The 21,249-nt window shown below is 39.9% G+C and overlaps 1 protein-coding gene across 1 annotated transcript in view; it reads right to left on the minus strand.

Annotated features, from left to right (window-relative positions):
- The window catches only part of R3HDM2 (R3H domain containing 2), a 57,663-nt gene extending 39,619 nt beyond the window's left edge, over positions 1 to 18,044 (minus strand). The window contains exons 1-2 of the mRNA XM_014550070.1: positions 18,027 to 18,044; positions 2,573 to 2,772 (exon numbers count right to left, since the gene is read on the minus strand). Of these exons, the coding sequence (XP_014405556.1) occupies positions 2,573 to 2,772; positions 18,027 to 18,039 (213 nt within the window). The 5' untranslated portion in view covers positions 18,040 to 18,044. The remainder of the gene's footprint in view (positions 1 to 2,572; positions 2,773 to 18,026) is intronic.
- Positions 18,045 to 21,249: the final 3,205 nt, after the last annotated feature.

Consider the following 21,249-nt stretch of genomic DNA (forward strand, 5'->3'; position numbering starts at 1 on the left):
TTAATTGAAGAATTATACAATATAGATCTGCAATGGGTGAGTAAGGTTGTCAAGGAAGGCTTCTGGGAGAAAGACACATTTGGATTGAGTTTTGAAGGATAAATGGATATTAGACAGATGTTGGCAGAGGGGATTTAGGGGCTGGAGGAGACCAGGGAAAGAATACAAAGGAGGGCATTCTAGGCAGAGAAAGCTTGTACAAAAGCATGCTTTCCCAAAACTTTTCAGTCCCTATTTATAACAAGGTCAGAGATTCCTATCACATAGGCTGAAGCATAGGACGCCAGAGGTGGATGACTGGCAGGTAAGGGACTAGGTCACAATATGTAAGGCTGACAAATCTGGGACTTAGCCTAGGGCAATAAGACACACAGAAAGTTTGAGGAGAATTAACACAATCAGATCTTTATTTCACAACCATCTTTCTAAAGCAGTATGGTAAATGAATCAGAAGAAATTACAATTTTAAAGGCAGAAAGCCCAGCTAGGAGGCCATAACCAGTTGGTTAACTGAAGGACCCATCTAAGTTCAATATATGTTAAAAGTCAGAGCCTGCCCATTCTAAACTGAATCTCAGAACCTGCCTTTTATAGCACTGTTTCCATGCAAAAGATGTTCTGAGCTCCAATTGCTGATTCCAAGAATATGTCTCACACAGTATAAGTAATCAAAGTCCCCTTCCCCCAAACTTTTCACCTCCAGTGCATAACAGGCGCTCCCTTGACAGCATCAGTAAGATTCTTGGGGAGACCTCTAGAGTGTGAGTCAGGGGGAAGGTAGGGAAAAGAATAGCACTTTTAGTGTTGTTGAAGGGGTACAAGATCTTTTGGGAAATGGTAGAGGGGAGAGGGCTTCCAAAGGGTGGCCAAAAAGACTGGAGACTTTGTAGAAGGAGCAGGGGCTCCAGTAGATGGCAGCAGCAGCTCCACCTGCTCTAAGGAGTCAGAGGGGAAACAGGTTCCCTTCTCCCTGCCCAACTATTTGTATATCTAGGTGAAGACATTTTTAAACCAAGTGAGTGTCCATAAGGCATATAAAACCTATAAACATCCTTTCTTTTCTACCTGTATTAAAGAAATACATAAAATAGGAGTTCAGAACACAGCTTAAAATAATCTCCTGAGAACAGAGTAACTTGGACCCAAAAGTTCATTTAATTATCATCTTCCAAGTACCATGACAGTGCATAATTAAACATTCTTCATATATCTTCCCTAGGGAATTAAAATTCATTATTGGTACCAGTGGAGGCTAGAAGTATAGATGAAACAGTGGCAGACTGTCTCCACAAACTCTGGAAGGATGAGCAGGGAATGACAACTCACATGCAAGATAATGGAAGGAAAAGCAGCCATGACAGAGATCTGGCAAACTGTTAAGAGGAAAGACAGAAAAGCAGGCAGCTAGAGAACATAATATTTCAAAGAGCTGTCTTATTTTAATTCATCTCTTTATGTTGTTGCTGTTTTAATCTTTAAAGAAGACAAGGCCTAGGTGTAATGGGTTGTCAAGGGAAATTATGCTTTAAGTTTCCAGGCTCTCCAAAATGTTGTGCTACTGCTTTTTAAACTAATTTACTAGAGTTAACAGTCTATTTCCTAAGCATATAATAAATACTAGTTTCACTGCTGGGCATGAAGGAATGGTTATATGTAATTTGGGCTAGGATAACAGAGGAAACCAGCAGTGACCACGGAAGAAGAGGAGGACTGGAACAAGTAAGCTAGATGAGACTCAGAGTCTGGGATGCCTGGGTACAGAGGAGCCCTGAAGGAAGCTCAGCTGACCATCACCTACTGCCAGCATGTCTGCACTGTCATATGAATCTGGATGGAGAACATTGCAACCAAAGAGTGAATTCCTCCCACTTACATTTTCCAAGTAGCAAGTTCAGAGACTATTTCTGATCCAGAAAATGCTGACTGCTTTAACACAACCAGGATATGAATTTAACACTGTGTAAAACCAGGCAGCCCCAGTTTTAAGAGTTTCTTGTATGAGCCATATTATGACTTGTTAAATATGTGTTTGTATACAGTTTATTTTTATTTTATTATTTTTTAAATATATTTTATTGATTTTTTACAGAGAGGAAGGGAGAATGAGAGGGATAGAGAGTTAGAAACATCGATGAGAGAGAAACATCGATTCAACTGCTTCCTGCACACTCCCTACTGGGGATATGCCCGCAACCAAGGTACATGCCCTTAACTGGAATCGAACCTGGGACCCTTCAGTCCTTCAGTCCACAGGCCAACGCTCTATCCACTGAGCCAACCGGTCAGGGCTACAGTTTATTTTTTGATAGTTAAAAAATATCAAAATATAGCAAGAAGCAGTGTAACTCAGATCTAAATGGGTTAGGGCTTTCACTCTTGTCTTCTTTCGACTTCATTATGGAATCTATGGCAAAAAGGGAAGGAGATATTTCTTGAGAGCTGAAGTTGGGTTTTTAGGGAGAATCAAGTGTTCTTATAAGTGACTGGCTTCCTATAGATCCCCCAACGCCACCTATAAAGACCCTTCTGTTCAGGTATAAAGAGTGTGCATATATGCACTTCTAATCCTTACCTGTGTCTCCTGACGCAAACTGGTATCTTCACTCTCTTTCTCAATTTCTTCTTTACTTGGAGTCTTAGATATAAACTTGTTTTTGCTTACAGATTCTTCTACCAGTTTTTTTTCTGATTCTTTCATTATTTCCAGGGTCTCTTGAGTAGTGTTACTATTAGACATCTTCTTCAATAGAATACAGTAGGCTCTATGGACTCCTAAAGAAACATCAAATGCATTAAATAGGAGGTGTGTATTCATACTTAACACATCACATAAGACTTGTATTGCACATACAAGTCTTCAGTGGCTTCCCTATAACCCAGAAAAAGGCCCTCTGACAAACACTATCTTTGGATCTGTTTATTTTCTTCTTTTGGTTGTTGTTTTGTTAATCCTCGCCTGAGTATATTTTTCCATTGATTTTTAGAGAGAATAGAAGAGAGAGGGAGAGACAGAGAGAAACATCGATGTGAGAGAGACACATCAATTGGTTACTTCCTGCAAGCACCCTGACTAGGGCCGGGGAACCTGCAACCAAGGTACATGCCCTTGACTGGAATCAAACCCAGGATCCTTCAGTCCGCAGGCTGACACTCTATCCAATGAGCCAAACCGGCTAGGGCTGTTTATTTTCCTTTTAAAAAAAGCTTTATTGAGGTAAAACTTTATACAATAAACTGCATATAGTTAAAATGTACAGTTTAATGAGTTACAATGGTTTCACATGCATATATTTGTGAAACCATCACCACAACCAAAATAATAAGCACATTTATCACCCCAAACTTTGCCCCTTCTCTTTGGTAAATCCCTCCTCCCTTCCCTGCCTTTCCCAGCCAACCACTGATCTGCTGGCACTACACATTCGTCTCCATTTTCTAGAATTTTAGTCATAATTATCTGGATTCTTTTACTCAGCACAATTATTTTGAGTCACCAGAATTTGGTTCTAAAGTAATGTAGTATGAATCCTCTTGGCACCTATTTCCCTCCCTTATTCCCTACAGCAATCTGCACACATTTTTAGCTTGAGCACTTCAAAGAGTTAACTCACTAGACTCTCCAGAAAGAAAAATCTATAACAATAAAAGCATAATATGCTAATTAGACCAGATGACCTTCCGGACGAAGCTGGGGCTGCGAGGGAAGCCCAGGTCCTGGGTGCCTGCCGGCGGCCAGAGGGAAGCTGGTGCCAACAGCCGGGGGAAGGAAGGCCTACTCTTTTTAAAAAAAATTAATTTAATTTAATTTTATTGTTTAAAGTATTAGAAACAGTAGTATATATGTCTCCTTTTTTTCCCCATTGACCTTCCCCCGGCCTCGCCAGTGCTGGCATCCGGGGGAAGGAAGGCCTACTCTTGTATGAATTTCGTGCATAGGGCCTCTAGTATATTATAAAGCTCTATTCACTAACAGAGAGGACCAATCTCCTTTCCTAAGGGAGAAATTCCACAGCTATCACAAACCACAACATTGTTACCAACTTCAAGCCTCTCCCCCATCAAAAAGCAGCAAAATAAAAAAATGGTTATAGAATCTTAATTTTTTTCCTTTACCTTAAGCAAGCTGAAAAGGCAAGAAGAGTACTCTAGTTATATGTCCTTCAGAAAGACTGGGTCTCTCCCTGGAGGAAGAGAGGATCTTTTCTTTGCTATTCACTATTTTTATTCAGTCATTCTACTGCATTCCATAGATACAGAGTATCTGTAGTGCAGGGGTGGCCGGCTCTTTATCACTTACTATTGCTACCTGGGAAGTCCTGTAATGAAGTCAACACAGTTTTCCAAGTATACATTTAAAATATATTTTATTGATTTTTTACAGAGAGGAAGGAAAAGGGATAGAGAGTTAGAAACATCGATCAGCTGTCTCCTACACACTCCCTACTGGAGATGTGCCCGCAACCAAGGTACATGCCCTTGACTGGAATCGAACCTGGGACCCTTGAATCCGCAGGCCAACGCTCTATCCACTGAGCCAAACCGGCTAGGGCCCAAGTATACATTTAGAAACAGAAGTTAATGCTCTACACAGATTCATGTCCTCAACCACTGAAGTCAAACACGCTTAGCTCTAACAATGGTTTGCAGAGGTTTCTCCTTACATGGTTAATGATTGTATTTTAATCCTGAATACTTTCCCTCCTTTAAAAATAGACTGAAAACTCTCCCAAATGCCATGTCTATTCCATGTAGCCCTAGAAATGAGCTAAACAAACAATCAGCAATGCTTTAAAAAAACCTTTCACATTAGACATTTTTTCCTTTTTCAAATCAGTTTAACGGTTAAGACCCAAAGACTAAGACTCTTAAGAAGCACAGGTAAGTTCATCCTGGCATAAGATAGTCTGCAAGATCATTGCTTTGTTTACCTTGTGGCAGCTCTTGAGCAGCTGTCTAGAAACTTAGTTTGCATAGTGCTAGATAAATTCCCTTTAAAAGGCCAGAAAGTCATTCATACAATCATAGTCATACATCTGAATTTAAAGATGAGAAGTGTGGGAAGAAACTGACTACAAAAGAAAATGGCCGATGTTCTATTTTTTAATTAATTGATTCAGTACCTAGAGAGTTCTATAAAAAGAGTTATAACCTACAGAGCTTTATGGATCATTGGTTGTACATAAGAACTGCATATACACATATATTTATCCATCTCCCCTTTCCATGAGTAAATCAAGCCTCCATTCTCTTCAGTTTGAAATATAGTAAAACTTGGTGCATGCCCTCTCCGTATCCCTTAGCTGGAAAACATCAATAATGATCAGAATCAGAAAAGTTCTTAGATATCACCTCATGCAATCTCCCCTCATGTCCCCAAAGAAGAGCTCCTGGAAAACTCCTGGGACAGATAATTTCACTAATTCTTAAACAGTTTTAACTGTTATATACTGTAGTTGCACCCTATCACAGGCTACAAACTGCTTCAATCTTTATTCTAAATCTGCCTTAGGATCACACAAAATTAAGTTTACTTCTTTTTCACATGATAGACCAACATTTTTCTTTTTTAGGCTTAAATAGCCAAACACAGATTTCTCTGTCAGAAAGAGAAGTTGAGGGGTGGGGAGGTGGTGGAATTGGATGAAAGTGGTCAAAAGGTACAAACTTCCAGTTATAAGATAAAGAAATACTAGGTATTTAATGTACAGCATAATGACTATAGTTAACACTGTGTATGGTATATTTGAAAAGACTTAAGAGTCTAAGTAGATCTTAAAAAAGTTTTCACTATAAGGAGAAAAACATTTTTTGGTAACTATATGAGGAGATGGATGTTAACTAAATGTACTGTGGTAATCATTTCACAATATATATATGTCAAGTCATTATGTGGTACACCTTAAACTTACACAGAGCCGTATGTCAATTAAATCGCAATAAAACTGGAGAGGGGGGTATAATATGGAAAAATATAAAGCAGCTGGTTGTTTCTTTTTCCAGGATGGGCCTCAATTATCAAATAGGTATATTTCTTCAAATCAGTGACAACTTTGCCGCTCCTGTTCACATGTGGGTCAGAAAAGGCTCAACTATCTGACTAACTTCACGATGTCCCAGCACTGTTGCTCAGCCAAAGCACTAAGGAAAAAAACCCAATCAAACAAAAAATGATTTTTCTTAACAGTCATATTGGAATAGGGTCACATATTCCAACTCAAATTTTAAGGAGCCACATGGTTTCCAGGTTTCCTTCATTCATTGAGAAACAGAAAAACTTGCACTTTAGATACTTTAAGACATCCATAAAACAGACAGTGATTAATGAGTCTATTTTTAATAATTTTGAGAGTCCTCTCAACTGAGATCACTGGCCTCTTGAAGAGCTGTGTAAAACAAAGTAATTCGTACTCTGAGGAAAAATAAAGCAGCAGAGGAAAAGGTACAGTAGCACATTATACTGGCTGACTACTTAAATCTCCCCTTTCTTCTACACTTAATCTATCCCAGACTTTCTTCTGGTGTCTGCCTTCCTCTAAGGACACATGATCAGGGAAGATGATCATATTCCTGAGACCTAGGAGGAAGATTTTAATTAGCTGGACCAATTGTGGTAATTCCTTTTCCTTTTTCCTGTTTTGGGAAGGGACAAATGACTCATCAACAGTAAGACATGAGAGGATTTTGCTGGGTGGGTGCCTTCAAAGAACAGCTTCCTACTGTATTATTTAAAAAAAAAAAAGGTCACTATAAAAAAAAGGTAGCTATCTTCTGCTGAAGGTTGTCTTATACGCAGATGATGCCTGGACTGTGGCAACATCCTACCAACACATGGAAGATGGTAGAGCAGAGAGAATAAGTCTGGATCCTTGATGCTGTGGTGCAGAACAGACATTGAATTAGTCAATCTGGACCCCGCCTACCCTCCCAGCTCTGTACTTCTTGATGTGTGAGGTCACAAATCCTCTTATCATTTAAGCTATTTTGAGTTGAGTTTACTGTTCCTTCTAGCTAAAAGCACTTGAGATAGTCAGAAAGGGTATGTTAAGCCCTGGCTGGTGTGGCTTGATTGATTGGAATGTCCTCCTGTACACTGAAAAGGTTTTGGGTCCAATTCCCACTCAGGGCACATATCTAAGTTGTGGGTTTGATCCCCAGTTGGGGTGCATATGAGAGGTAACCAACTGATATTTTTCTGTCGTATCAATGTTTCTCTCTCTAAAAAAAATCAATAAACATCTCCAGGTGAGGATTAAAAAAAGAGGGGGGAGGGAGTATCTGGACCAGACAGAGAAACCTAGCTCCGCACATAGAAATGATTGACAGGGACAGAGATAATAATAATCAGCTAAAAATTTTGAAATGTTTACATTGTGCCAGGCACTATTCTAAAGTGCTTATGTATCTCATTTAATCTTACAACAATCCTATGAGATAAATATTATCATCACTATTTTACAGATAAATAAACTGAGTCACAGAGAAGTTAAATAATTTGCTAAACGGCATACAACTGGTACACGGAAGAAGTAGGACTCAAAGTCAGGAAATACAGCTCTAGTGCTTGCTTTCTTAACCTTTATGCAATACTGCTTCTAACTAAGGCCAGGCAAGAAAATGAAAAGTCTATCAAAGATACAAAGGAGCCCTATCTGGTTTGGCTCAGTGGATAGAGAGAGCATCAGCCTGCGGACTGAAGGGTTTGGGTTTGGTTTCGGTCAAGGGCACATGCCTGGGTTTCGGGCTTGATCCCCAGTAGGGGGCGTGCAGGAGGCAGCCGGTCAATGATTCTCTCTCATCATTGATGTTTCTATCTCTCTCTTCCTCTCATTTCCTCTCTAAAATCAATAAAAAAATATTTTTAAAAAAGATACAAAGGTGTCATGGAATCTCATAATTGCAAGGGGACTGAGCTCCCTCCTCCTGCATCCATAGTCCTCCACAGTTAGGTTCCTGAATCAACAGTAGCTCTGAAAAATGGTTGTGCTGACCCTGCTTGTATATACCTCTAGTGAAGGGAAAGTCTTTACCTCTAGATACAAACCTGTGTGTGTGTGTGTGTGTGTGTGTGTGTGTGTGTGTGTATTATAAAGGCAAAACTCATCTTCCTAATCTCACTTCCATGTCAGCCTCTTACAGAGGCAACTTTATCTTCATTTTCTAAACATTCCCAGCTTCTTAAATCAGGTCTTCATATCACATGGTCTTGAGTCTCCCCACCATTTTACTTGTAGGGTACAAGAGGCTGTCCTCAAGTTAACAAAGGCAAATAATGAAGGGTCAGAATGTTACTATTCTAGAGTCAAGATTCATCAGAAGATACACTGAGCTCAAAACAGAATTTCTTGAGCTCTTTCATCCTCCAAAATAACCTTTAACTACAGTCACTTCCAGTCCTATAATCCTATGAAGAAGGCTCTCCTTACTTTTAGGGCATAAGGATTCCTGGAAACAAATTTTTCTGGGCCAAACAAAAGCAAAAGATGCAGCTCAGGGACAAGACAATTAATTTACCTAAAAATAAAAAAGCCTTAAAAATAAAAAGTGAGACTAAAGCCAGTAGAAAAGGTTTAAAAGGCAGAGAAATAATTTTCACTCTTCATGCTTTAGTATAGAGAGGAAACCGAGGCCTGGAAGGTTTTTTGGTGGGAGAAGAAAGGAACTATTTCATATGCAACTTGACCAGAACAAAGCAAAGACATTAAATTCCCAGGAGAGCCTAGATTTGTGCTTCCCCACAACCTATTTGTGCACATTGTACATTTCATCCAGGCAAACAGCACAATTTTAAGGCAGAATGTCTCCTGAGGACACTGAGTGGGCTCAAAGCTACACAGAGAGGGCTGTCAGAAGTGGGGGGCAAGGAGAGGGAGTGAGGAAATAAGATGATACAGGGGATGATGACTGGGAGCCAAGATTTAGCCATTTTCAGAGAGAATACTGCATATTCCCCATAAATTTTTTGACTGCCACGGTAAGTACCTGCCAGAGCAGTGATATTATATATCCTTCCATCAACTCTATGAACAACTTTCTAGGCATTGGGCCAAAAAGAATACATTATATAGGGACACTCAGAAACAGAAGGGCAGTTTCATTTTCTTTCTTTCAATCCATGGCCAAATAGAGAGAATGCAAGCACGAAGACAGTATCTAGAGGCTAAAAATGCTGACATACCCTATGGCAAAATACCTGTAAACTTTCCAGTCCTTTACTAATTTGTATATCAAGACTAAATTACTCCTGCCCAGCGGTGTGGCTCAATGGTTGCACTTCAACTCATGAACCAGGAGATCGCGGTAGATTTCAGTCAGGGCACATGCCCAGGTTATGGGGGTGTGCAGGAGGTAGCCAACACGTGATTCTCTCTCATCACTGATGTTGTCATCTCTCTCCCTCTCCCTTTCTTTCTCTGAAATCAATTAAAAAGAATATTTTTAAAAAGAGTAAATTACTCCAAATTGATACCCATATTTTTTTTTATTTTTTAAAAATATATTTTATTGATTTTTTACAGAGAGGAAGGGAGAGGGATAGAGATTTAGAAACATCGATGAGAGAGAAACATCGATCAGCTGTCTCCTGCACACTCCCTATTGGGGATGTGCCCGCAACCAAGGTACATGCCCTTGACCGGAATCGAACCTGGGATCCTTGAGTCTGCAGGCTGACGCTCTGTCCACTGAGCCAAACCGGTTAAGGTGATACCCATATTTTAAAAATTGTTTAAAATCTAGGGGCTCAAGAGAATGAATACATCAACTGTGGCATATTCAATATAGAATACTACTCAGCAATAAAAAAGAATTAACTTTTGTGTTTGCCTTCCTCTGAGGACCCAGGATCAGAGAAGGTGACCCAATCCCTGAGCCCAGGAGATGGATCTTAATTAGCTAGACAAATGATGGTAATTCTATTTCCTTTTTGTGACAGGCTTGGGAAGGAACAAATTATCAAATCATCATCAGTGAGACATGAGGGGACTTTGCTGGGTATATACTGACATACACAAAAACATGACTGATCTCAAAACTATTATGTTAAATAAAAGAAAGAGGATCTCTCTCCAAAAAATACATACAACATAAGCCCATTTATATGAAATTCAAGAACAGGCAAAACTAGCTTATAATGATTTATACCAGAAAGTGGTTGATTCGGGTTTGGGGAATAAAATATTGATTGGAAAGAGACATAAGGAATCCTTCAGGATTGCTGGAAATATCTATCTTGTTTGGCGTAGTGGTTACATGGGGGTATACTACAATTGTCAAAACTTAACCGAATGCTTAAGATTGTTATTTAAACACACACACACACACACACACACACACACACACACACACACACTCCACAGGGGGAAATGCCCTTAGGGCATTTTTTCCCAGTGGGGGGGGGGGAACATCCATAAGGTTAAAATATCAGGTTAAAAACGAAACTGTAGGTGCTTATGCATGGCAAGCTTATTCTTATATTATTTGATATTAGAGTTAGGAGTTTTAAAAAAAGCACTAATGTTCTTGAGCAAGATTATAAACCTGGTTCTTTATGCACTTCAACTCATATCCCCCATGTGTAGTTATATAACTTTCCCAAGGTCACACCACTACTAAGACAACAGAATTCTGGTACTGATTCTAAAGTTTACATTCTTTCTATGACATTGGTTAATACGATTATATAGGTTTCAAATGTACACTTCTGATACCTGATCTGTATATTGCATTGTGTGCCCATTACCCAAAGTCAAATTATCTTCCGTCACCATATATTTGACCTCATTACCCTTTACTACCCCCAACTCCCTTCCCTCTGGTAACCACCGTACTGTTGTCTATGTCTATGAGTTTTTGTTTGTTTGTTTTTCTTGTTTACTGGTATTCATTTGTTCTTTCAGTTTTATATCCCACATACGAATGAAATCATATGGTTCTTAACTTTTTCTGTCTGCCTTATTTTGCTTAGCATGATATGCTCAAGATCCATCCATTTTGTCCCAAATGGCAGTATTTTTTCTTTCTTATGGCTGAGTAGTATTCCATTGTACATATGTACATCTTTATCCAATCATCTATCAAAGGACACTTTGGTTGTTTCCATGTTCTGGCCACCGTGAATAATGCTACATGAACACAATGGTGCATATATCTTTGCAAATAAATGTTTTCAAATATTTCAGGTAGATAACCCAGAAGAGGGGTTGCTGGGTCATATGGTAACTCTATTCTTAATTTTTCCTCCATATTGTCTTCCATAGTGGCTGTACCAGTTTACATCCCCACCAGCAGTAAATAAAGGTTCCTTTTTCTCTATAACCTCTCCAACACTTGTTATTACTTGTCTTATTAATAACAGCCATTTTAACAGGTATGAGGTGGTATCTCATTGATTATTGTTTCTAACATTATTTAATCCTCACAAAACTCTTCATTTGGGCTTTTTCTTTCCTTTTTTTTTCCCCCAGATAAAGAACCCAAAGCTTTGGATGAATTAAACAACTTTTCCAATACAAGAAGGGCAAGGGCAGTATTCCACCTGCTGTGTCTGATCCCAAAGCCAAAGTTTTAGGTGTCCAAAATGGACATTCAGGAGCACTCTGTGGTGTGAAATGTGGGATGGAAGGCCTTTCTTTAGAGAGTGAGTGTCAATAGGGGACATATTTGGAGGTTTAAAAATTAGGTTTGTAAACTCTTCCATCTTTCCACTCAATCTTTATGACTAAATTTTTTACAGTTTATATAGAGTATCTTATTTGATCTTCTCAAGGTATAAAATATTATCTCCATTTTATAAATGAAATACTAACATTCAGAAATATTAGGTGAATTGTTCAAGGCCATACAGTATATATAAAAAGCCAAAATTCAAACTCAGGTCTTCTTGATTCCAAATTCCATGTTCTTCCCACCACAATGCTCGAAGTACAAAAAACAAAACTGTAACTGCATGCCTGAAGAGATAACTGGCTTACTAGCTCTTGGGAGAAGGACAGGAAAGAAGGCCCTATTGAGCTATAAATGAGATATATGGAATTTTCTCTTCAAAGACAGAAAGCATAATATGGAGGAATAAAGTTTAAAGTACTTATGGAACATGTAAAGCTATAATTAAGTAATATTCACCAAGTAGGAGTCAACTATCATAGGTTTTACTAGTACCAAGCCAATAAAATAATAACAATTGTGCCACTTTTCTAAATCAGGGAAGCACGAGAAAAATCATTCTGTTCAAAAGAATTCACTGGTGTGGTAAGGAAGGCCATAGGAGTTGGCTGATGCAGAGAAATTCCTTAGAAAAGTAAAGAGAGAAACAAGATTAAAATGATCTAGACATGGCTTGGCTGGTATGGTTCAGTTGGCTGGAGCGTCATCTCATGCACCAAAGGGTCTCGGGTTCTATTATTGGTTAGGACACATATCCAGGTTGTGGGTTTAATCTCTGGTCTGGGCGCATACTGGAGGCAACCGAATGATGTTTCCCTCTTGCATCAATGTTTCTCTCCCCCCGAAAAAAAATGTTGTAGACATGTACCCTCTTTCTTTGCTCAATATCTGTCATGGCTATATCTGTTCTGAAATGAGAACTACTGGTGATTAGCTCAATCAACTGAAGTGTTAGTTTCTATTGGCTTCTCTACATTCTTGGCCCAAAATGCCTATTTTACTTCCTTGAGTGAAACAGAACAAATCAAATTTCCTCTTTTTTAAACAAAGAGCAGCAGTGAGGCTTTTCCCTCTGCTGCTTCCATTTCCTTTATCATAGTAATGCCACTATGTAGAAAACATCACAGACTCTTTTTAGAGAGAGTGGAAGTGAGGGAGAAGAGAGAAAAACATTGATGTGAGAGAGACACATCGATTGGTTGGAGCCTGGGATCCAACCTGCAACCCAGAGACATGCCCTTGACCAGGAATTGAACCTGTGACCCTTTGGTGTATAAGCCACCACTCTAATCGCTAAGCCATGCCAGCCAGGGCAACATCACAGAATTTTAGGAATGGAAAGCACCTTAAAAGTTCACACTGTCTTTTCCCATGCCCTGGCAAAATTGCTTCCAACTCAACCCAGACAAGACATTCTGGAAAGAAAAAAAAAATCACAATTTACTTACTGTTAATGGCATTTCAGGATGCCTTCTACTGCTAACTTAAATGCCATGCAGCTAAGTCTATATTGCCCTACTGTGATGACTTTAGAGGTCAATGCCACCTGAGACTGACCTGAGAGGTCAATGCCACTGAGGAGGAATATAGGGGGCAACCTGGGGGAGGGGGGCTAGCAATCTGAATCTGTGCCAGTGATCGGTGTCCTAGTGCACATTCGCGTCAGCCTATAATTAAGTCATTGCCCTTCCTTAGGCTTGGGTGCTCCCAGTTTGCAGGGGCCCCAGGCCGGGAATTTGGCAGCTTGGCTGGAAGGGGGGGTTGCTGGCACCACCCAGGCCAAGCATTTAGATAGAATCTAACTTCCCCATTCTAACTGACTCAGGAGAGGCTGTGAAAGCCTGCCACAAAAGCTGGGTAGTTAGGAAACAAATAGGAAACAAAGATATTTAGGAATATATAGGGGATGATCTCATTGTATTAGCTGTTTAGGCTTTGGATCTTCGAATCCCCTGGGCTAGCAGCGCTGCTTTAAATAAAGGGTCTTTCCTGAATCTCTGGGTACTCGTGTATTTTCTGGTTGCCTGGTAAATTCTGCAACACCACCACCTGTCAGGTGAAGAGGACACCTAAGCCAACAATTTAGTATTAAAAGAATCTTTCAAAACCTAAAATTGAATGTGAGACTGGCCAGAGAAATGAGATAGGAATAATCTAATTTCACATGAAGAAATTGGAAATCTTTAGGATCATTATTCCAGTCTGTGCTACTTGTTATGGCAGCCATAAGAAACTAATACAAGTAGTACTATGAAGTATCTTTAAAGGAGGTGGACAGCCTTTCTTTACTTATCCTTAATTCATGCTGGCTTGATTGTAGAAGTTAAGGCTGGTGCTTCAGCAGCCTTTTGGGACTGTGAGATGATACTGGATTGAAAACTACAGACAGGCAACAGATGAAGAAACCTGGGTCCTTGACTAGACCAGCCTCTGACTGGACTAACTACCTCTGAATTTTCTGAATGTGAGAGAAAAATAAACTTCTTCCTGTTTAAGATACTTATTTAGGTTTTGCTGTACATATATATATTAAAAGCATACACATATACTCTAATAATAATGATAAAAGTAATAATAATCATTCTTCAATTACTATAAGCAAGGAATCCTGCAGCATCACCCTGGAGTTTATATGTACTTATGAGGAAAGAGGTAAAATAAGGGAAATTAGCATTTTTATGGAGGATATAAGATCATTACACTGGGGCTCCAATGCTACCTCTGCTGCAAGGAAAAGGCTGAGCATCATTACTGGGTGAGTTAGGGGCAGCAATCATCAAAATAAAGAACATTCAATCTCTGGAGTATAAGAAGTAGCAAGCATGCCCTAGCTGGTTTGGCTCAGCGGACAGAGCGTCAGCCTGCAGACTGAAGGGTCCCAGGTTCAATTCCGGTCAAGGGCAAATGCCCGGGTTGTGGGCTCGATCCCCAGTGTGGGGCGTGCAAGAGGCAGCCGATCAATGATTCTCTCTCATCATTGATGCTTCTATCTCACTTTCCTCCCGTTCTTTCTGAAATCAATAAAAATGTATTTTAAAAAAATTACTCTATTGTATGTGCAGAGCTACATTTTATAAGTAGATATTATCATGTAAACTGAGTATCTAAATGATTAGGTAGCAAATCCTATTGACTCTAATTTCAAAATATATCCAAAATTTAATGACTTCCTACACTTTCACTGCTACCACCCTGGTCCAAGCTGCCAACTTTCTTGGCTGAATGACTGAAATAGCCTATCTGGTATCCTGCTTCCACTCTTGATACCCCACAGTATTTCCTAAACATAGCAGCCAGAGTAATTGTGTAAAAACATTTTCAGACCATATTATGCCTTTCCTCAACACGCTCCAATGGCTGAGAGCAAAATCCCAAGTCCTTAAAATGACCTACAAGACCTTACAATGACCACTAGTTTTCCCTCAGACCCCATCTCTTACTACCTCCTACCGCCCCTCCGCCCCAACACACACTTATGCAGTTCATCACACAGGCTCCTCCCTGTATCCTAAACCCACTTTAGGGTGATTGCTTTTTACTGTTCCTTCCTTATGCTTGAAATGATTTCTCAGATAACAGCATGGCTTGCTTACTCAGTTTCCTCAGGTCTGTGTTCAAATGCCATCTCAATGAGCCTTTCTCTGGTCACAATAACTAAAATTACAAAACCTCAAATACTTCCTATCCTACTTCCTTAGGCCTCCCCACAAACAGTTAATCAGATGCTAAACAGACTATTTGCTTCTCTTTTCTTAATAGATGAATCTGAAGTTTGTTTATTTATCTGTTTTTCTGTGAGACAGAAGGCGATGGCATAATGAAAAGTTGACTCATAAAGACTCCAATAGCTCAAAAGAGGGGAACAAACTTATGGACCTCTTGAGTCTCTTTCAATCCTTTAAATCTGTAAATAGCCAAGCCTGGGAGCATTGAAGGGGAAGAGAACAAGACCCACCATAATTTCTCAAGTATCCCTAATCTATACTAATAGTCTATACTAATAAAAGGGTAATATCTTAATTAGACCGGACATCTTCTGGACAACCTTCTGGACGTCCTTCTGACAAAGCCATGGTGGCGGGGCCAAGGCAGAGGGGGTTAGGGGTGATCAGGCCAGCAGGGGAGAGCAGTTAGGGGGGTCAGGCCGGCTAGGGGGTTCAGGCCGGCAGGGGAAAGCAATTAGGGGGATCAGGCCAGCAGGGAGGTGAGCGGTTAGGAGCCAGCGGTCCCAGATTGTGAGAGGGATGTCCAAATTGGAAAGGGTGCAGGCCGGGATGAGGGGCCCCCCTCCCCCATACACGAATTTCGTGCACTGGGTCTCTAGTGTAAAACATAAGAAAGAGAAACATAATACTCTTGACTTCTTTAGTTTACAAGATCTAGAGGGGAATTTTTTTTTTGTATGAGTGAACCATTCCCAATCTCTAAAGCAATAAGATACATGCTATGATCATAGGTACAGACCTATGTCAAAAAGAACAAGCTAGGGAAGTGACGATGGAAAACATGGAAGCTACTCCCAGCTAATCCAACTCCAGACCCTGGTATATAAATGTAACATCAACAGGATCTACCATACTGGAATGGAAGAGGAAGAAGGAAAAACAAGTTAAGAAAAAGCTGCCAACTCCTGACTCAGCTCTAGAGCTACCAAAATAAGCAAGGAGGCTTCAGATATAAAGATAAATCTCCTCTTGGTCTAGAAGGCCAGAATCTGACTTAGACTTGGCATAAGTCCAACTGACTGCAGCAGCAGCAGCAGCTTGATTCACAAATAGGTACTAGACATTTCCTATCACATCTTCTCCCAAATAAATCATATTAAGAAGATAATGGATCATTACAGTGTTTATAGTAAATGGCAAATTCTGAAAGAAAAGAGAAGAATACCATATACCATTCTTGAAACTTTATTTCACTGCTCTATATACAGTTATGGTATTAATGTCATATATCACTGAGTAAATAATTCTGCAAGATTAAATGATGATGTGTTTATGTTCTATTGTTCTATCTGCTCATTGGCCACCAGGTCAGCCAATCTGATCCAGGACTCCATGGCAACAGGCTTTATCACTAAGAGCTATAAGCTGAGATTCTCCTTACTTTTTTTTTTTTTTAATAAAGCATTTTCCACACAAACTGTTGCAAATACTGTCAAAGAATAGTCTCTACAGACAAATAAGAAATACTGCCATTCTGATATACTAAAAATGAATAGTGGGGGAAAAGTCAATAGCAATGACAATGAATCTATACAAATAACAAGGGATCTTTGAAACTCTGGAGATACTGCCTTTTTAAATTTCAGTAGAGAAATTCAGAAATCCTTGAACTGTGAAAAACCAACACCAGCACAAACTGAGGGATTAATATAAGGGGAGTGCCGCTTAGCTAAAATCACAGTATTGAAGCTTCCCATGCTATAATACACAGAGAGCTAAAAGTTTTAATTTAAGACTGCTAAACTTTGTAAGTTTTCCTAACTTTTTAAAAAAATATATTTTATTGATTTTTTACAGAGAGGAAGGGAGAGGGATAGAGAGTTAGAAACATCCATGAGAGAGAAACATCCATCAGCTGCCTCCTGCACACCTTCCACTGGGGACGTGCCCGCAACCAAGGCACATGCCCTTGACTGGAATCAAACATGGGACCTTTCAGTCTGCAGGCCGATGCTCTATCCACTGAGCCAAACCAGTCAGGGCTCTTTTCTTTCTTTTTTTAAAAAATATATTTTATTGATTTTTTACAAAGAGGGAGAGGGATAGAGAGTTAGAAACATTGATGAGAGAGAAACATCAATCAGCTGCCTCCTGCACACCTCCTACTGGGGATGTGCCCGAAACCCAGGTACATGCCCTTGACCGGAATCGAACCTGGGACCCTTCAGTCGCAGGCCGACGCTCTATCCACTGAGCCAAACCGGTCAGGGCACTTTTTTCTTTATTATATTTTTATTGATTTCAGAGAGGAAAGGAGAGGGAGAGAGAGCTAGAAACATCAATGATGAGAGAGAATCATTGGTCAGCTGCCTCCTGCAAGGCCGCTACTGGGGATTGAGCCCACAACCCGGGCATGTGCCCTTGATGAGAATTCAATCTGGGACCCTTCAGTCCGCAGACCAATGCTCTCTCCACTAAGCCAAACCAGTTAGGGTTCCCTAACTTTGTTTTAAATATTAAAATTAGCATTAAAACAGATATCAGGCTCTTATGCTCCATATTCTTAAATCACAATCAGCTCATACAGTCCTGGGAATTCTATGTCTATCCTCTTCTCTATCCTCTCCTCCCAACCCCGCCCCACTATACTTAGAGAAACCATGTCCAAATGAGGAAATAATACATTTGCTTTTCACATACCATATGCCCCCATTCGTTCTCCCTCAGCTACAGACCTCCTTGAAGAAAAGAGGAAACAGATAATTACAAACTAGATGAGGAGACTACACACAAAAAACTGACCATTCTCCCCAATGGTGCTCATTAACATAAAATTCACCTGACTTATAAAGTATTCCCCTTTCCTAGCATGCTTTTCACAATAATTGATGTAATATATCTGGATGCAACAAGCAACTTTGATCCCTACCTTCTAGTCTATGGTGGTAAGTGAATGCTGAGAAGCAGAATCTGATGTAAGGATTAAAAGTAGCTTGGAAACTATATATTTTCATCTGGTTTATACTGTTGTGTTTTGTTTTAATCATTTTTAGGTATACAGTTCAGTGACACTAAGTACATTCACATTATTGTGCATTATAGAAAATGGTCTCAGATAGGAAGGACTATAGTGGCCCCAGCTGGATAGCTCAGTTGGTTGGAGAATTGTCTGGATACACCAAGGTTGTGGGTTCAATTCCCAGTCAGGGCACATACATGCAACCAATGAGTACATAAATAAGTGGAACAACAAATCAATGTTTCTCTCTCTCTCGCTCTCAATTCAATAAATAAAAATTTAAAGATACTATAGTAATTTTTTCTATGACTATGTACTACATCATGTACTTATTATACAAGACACATTAAGAATTATAGTGAACTAGAGGCCCAGTGCATGAAATTCACTGCAGGTGTCCCTCAGCCCAGCCTGCACCCTCTCCAATCTTGGACCCCTCGGGGGATGTACAACTGCCGGTTTAGGCCCGATCCCCAGGGCATCCCTCTCACAATCCAGAACTTCTGGCTGCCAACCACTTGCCTGCCTGGCTTCCTGATTGCCCCTAACCGCTTCTGCCTGCCAGCCTGATCACACCCTAACCACTCCCCTGCTAGCCTGACTGACTCCTAACTGTTCCCCTGCCAGCCTGATCACCCCTAACTACCCTCCCCTGCAGGCCTGGTTGCCCCCAACTGCCCTCCCTTGCCAGCCCAGTCACCCCTAACTGCCCTCCCCTGTCGGCGATCTTGTGGCAGCCATCTTGTGATGACCTGGGGGCAGCCATCTTATGCAAGGGCATGATGGTCAATTTGCATATTACCTCTTTATTATATAGGATATGAATAAAGAGTCAATGTTAAGAATATCTGACACTACTGCCCAGTAAAAACAGCTATCACATGTATATTTTCAGTATGTTTTTCACATGCTGAATATAGTTTCTTACATGCACATCTCAGTTTCCAAACACATCCAAAATAGATGGAAGTCTACATCTTTTGTCAGCACTCGGTTCCAGAGGACCCAATCTATAAGGGCAGACAAACATGAGAAGCAACAGACAAAGTACCAGAAATACCTAGAACAGTGAAAAAAACTTTTCCCATTACAGTGTTTCAAATTTTCCAAGAATTCTTAAGGAGACAACCCAAAAAGGAGGGTAAAAACAACTTGTAATGGGAGCCATAAATTATATCAAAGCTAAAAAACAAAGTCACTGCAAAGGAAATCACTACTAGGCCTCTCTCTACATCAGTTTCCTCTATACCTTCATAAAAGAAAAACAAAACATTTCACTCTAGTCCTTTTTCTTTTTTAAAAAGATCCTGTTGCCAGTATTGTATGAATAGAAGGACAGCATATTTATTGATCTCAAGACAAGAAGCTGAATGAATAGGATATTTTCTCAGTGATATAACCTCCCAATATAGAAAGCGTCAGGCTCTGGTCACAGGAGGCTATCTTCCTTAAATAACTAACAACAGCAGCAGCTATCACTTATTGAGCATTTACTGTGTTCTAAATACCATGTTCAGGGATTTATATAAATCATCATATATATTTTCACCATAACACATTCTGAAAATTTATTTTCAGATACTAACAGTAAGGATTTAAATTTTTTTAACTTTTTTTTTTTTATGGTTAGAAAAGTACTATAGGCTTCTTTGTACTTATAGAAAACATACACACATATAAGAAAAATCATCCATAATCTGTAACTCAGAAATAACTGCTATTAATATTAGCGATGTTTTGAAATATATTTTTCTAAACTTTGTTTCCTTATTAGTATGAAATTTGTTTGTATCCATATTGGATATGCTTCCACATCTAATAATTTTAATGTCCTTTATATTATATAGAATACTAGAGGCCCGGTACACAACATTTATGCACTGGGGGGTGGGAGGGGCCCTCAGACTCATCTGCGCCCTCTCGCAGTCTGGGACCCCTCGGGGGATGTCTGCCTAAGCCGGCAGGCGGACATCCCCCGAGGGGTCCTTAGCGTTGCCTCAGAGGCAGGAGAGGCTCCGGCCACTGCTGCTGCACTTGCCATTCGTGAGCCTGGTTTCTGGCTGAGCGGCACTCCCCCTGTGGGTGCGCACTGCTGACCACCAGCAGCTCCTGCATTGAGCCTTCTGGTGGTCAGTGCACATCATAGTGACCGGTCATTCCACCATTCGGTCGATTTGCATATTAGGGTTTTATTATATAGGATTTTTATACAATGCTTTTTACTACTACTAAAATTGTGACCATTTCCCCATTATTACTTTTTAACAAGTTCATTTTAGCCCTGGCCATGTGGCTCAGTAGTTCAAGCATCAGCCCACACACCAAAGGGTCTTGGGTTCAATTCCTAGTCAAGGGCATATACCTGGGTTGCAGGCTTGATCCTCGCCTGCAGGAGACAAACAAAAAATAATTTAACTATTTCCCTATTATTGAATATTTGAAAATGTTAATATTTATAATAAAATAATACTGTGATGAGTTTCTTTGTATCTAGATCTTCATTTACATTTCTCATCAACTCCCTAGGATAAATACATTCAGGAGTTAATACATTTTGGAAATAAAAAAATTCCCCCTTAATTCACTTCAGTTAACAGAAGCAAGGCAGTCACACGAGATATCTAATTATAGTGTTTCTTACCTATTCCCCCAGCAACATACTGGAGTGGCCAGATTATTATGATCACCTGACGTTTGTAGGCAAATTAGCTATAATTTCACGCTAAAGTTGCTAGAGGGCTAGACCATTATAAATAGGGAAGCAGGTTGTTTACCATGACAGTAGAAGTGATTTTTTTCTGAAGATACGGGTAAACAACGTGGGATATATTTGAACATGAGTGGCCAGATTATTATGACCACCCCATCAGTACTTCGTTGGGCCACCTTTTGCCTTCAATACTG

Source organism: Myotis brandtii, unplaced genomic scaffold, assembly GCF_000412655.1.
Source record: "Myotis brandtii unplaced genomic scaffold, ASM41265v1 scaffold581, whole genome shotgun sequence".
Lineage (NCBI taxonomy): Eukaryota > Metazoa > Chordata > Mammalia > Chiroptera > Vespertilionidae > Myotis > Myotis brandtii.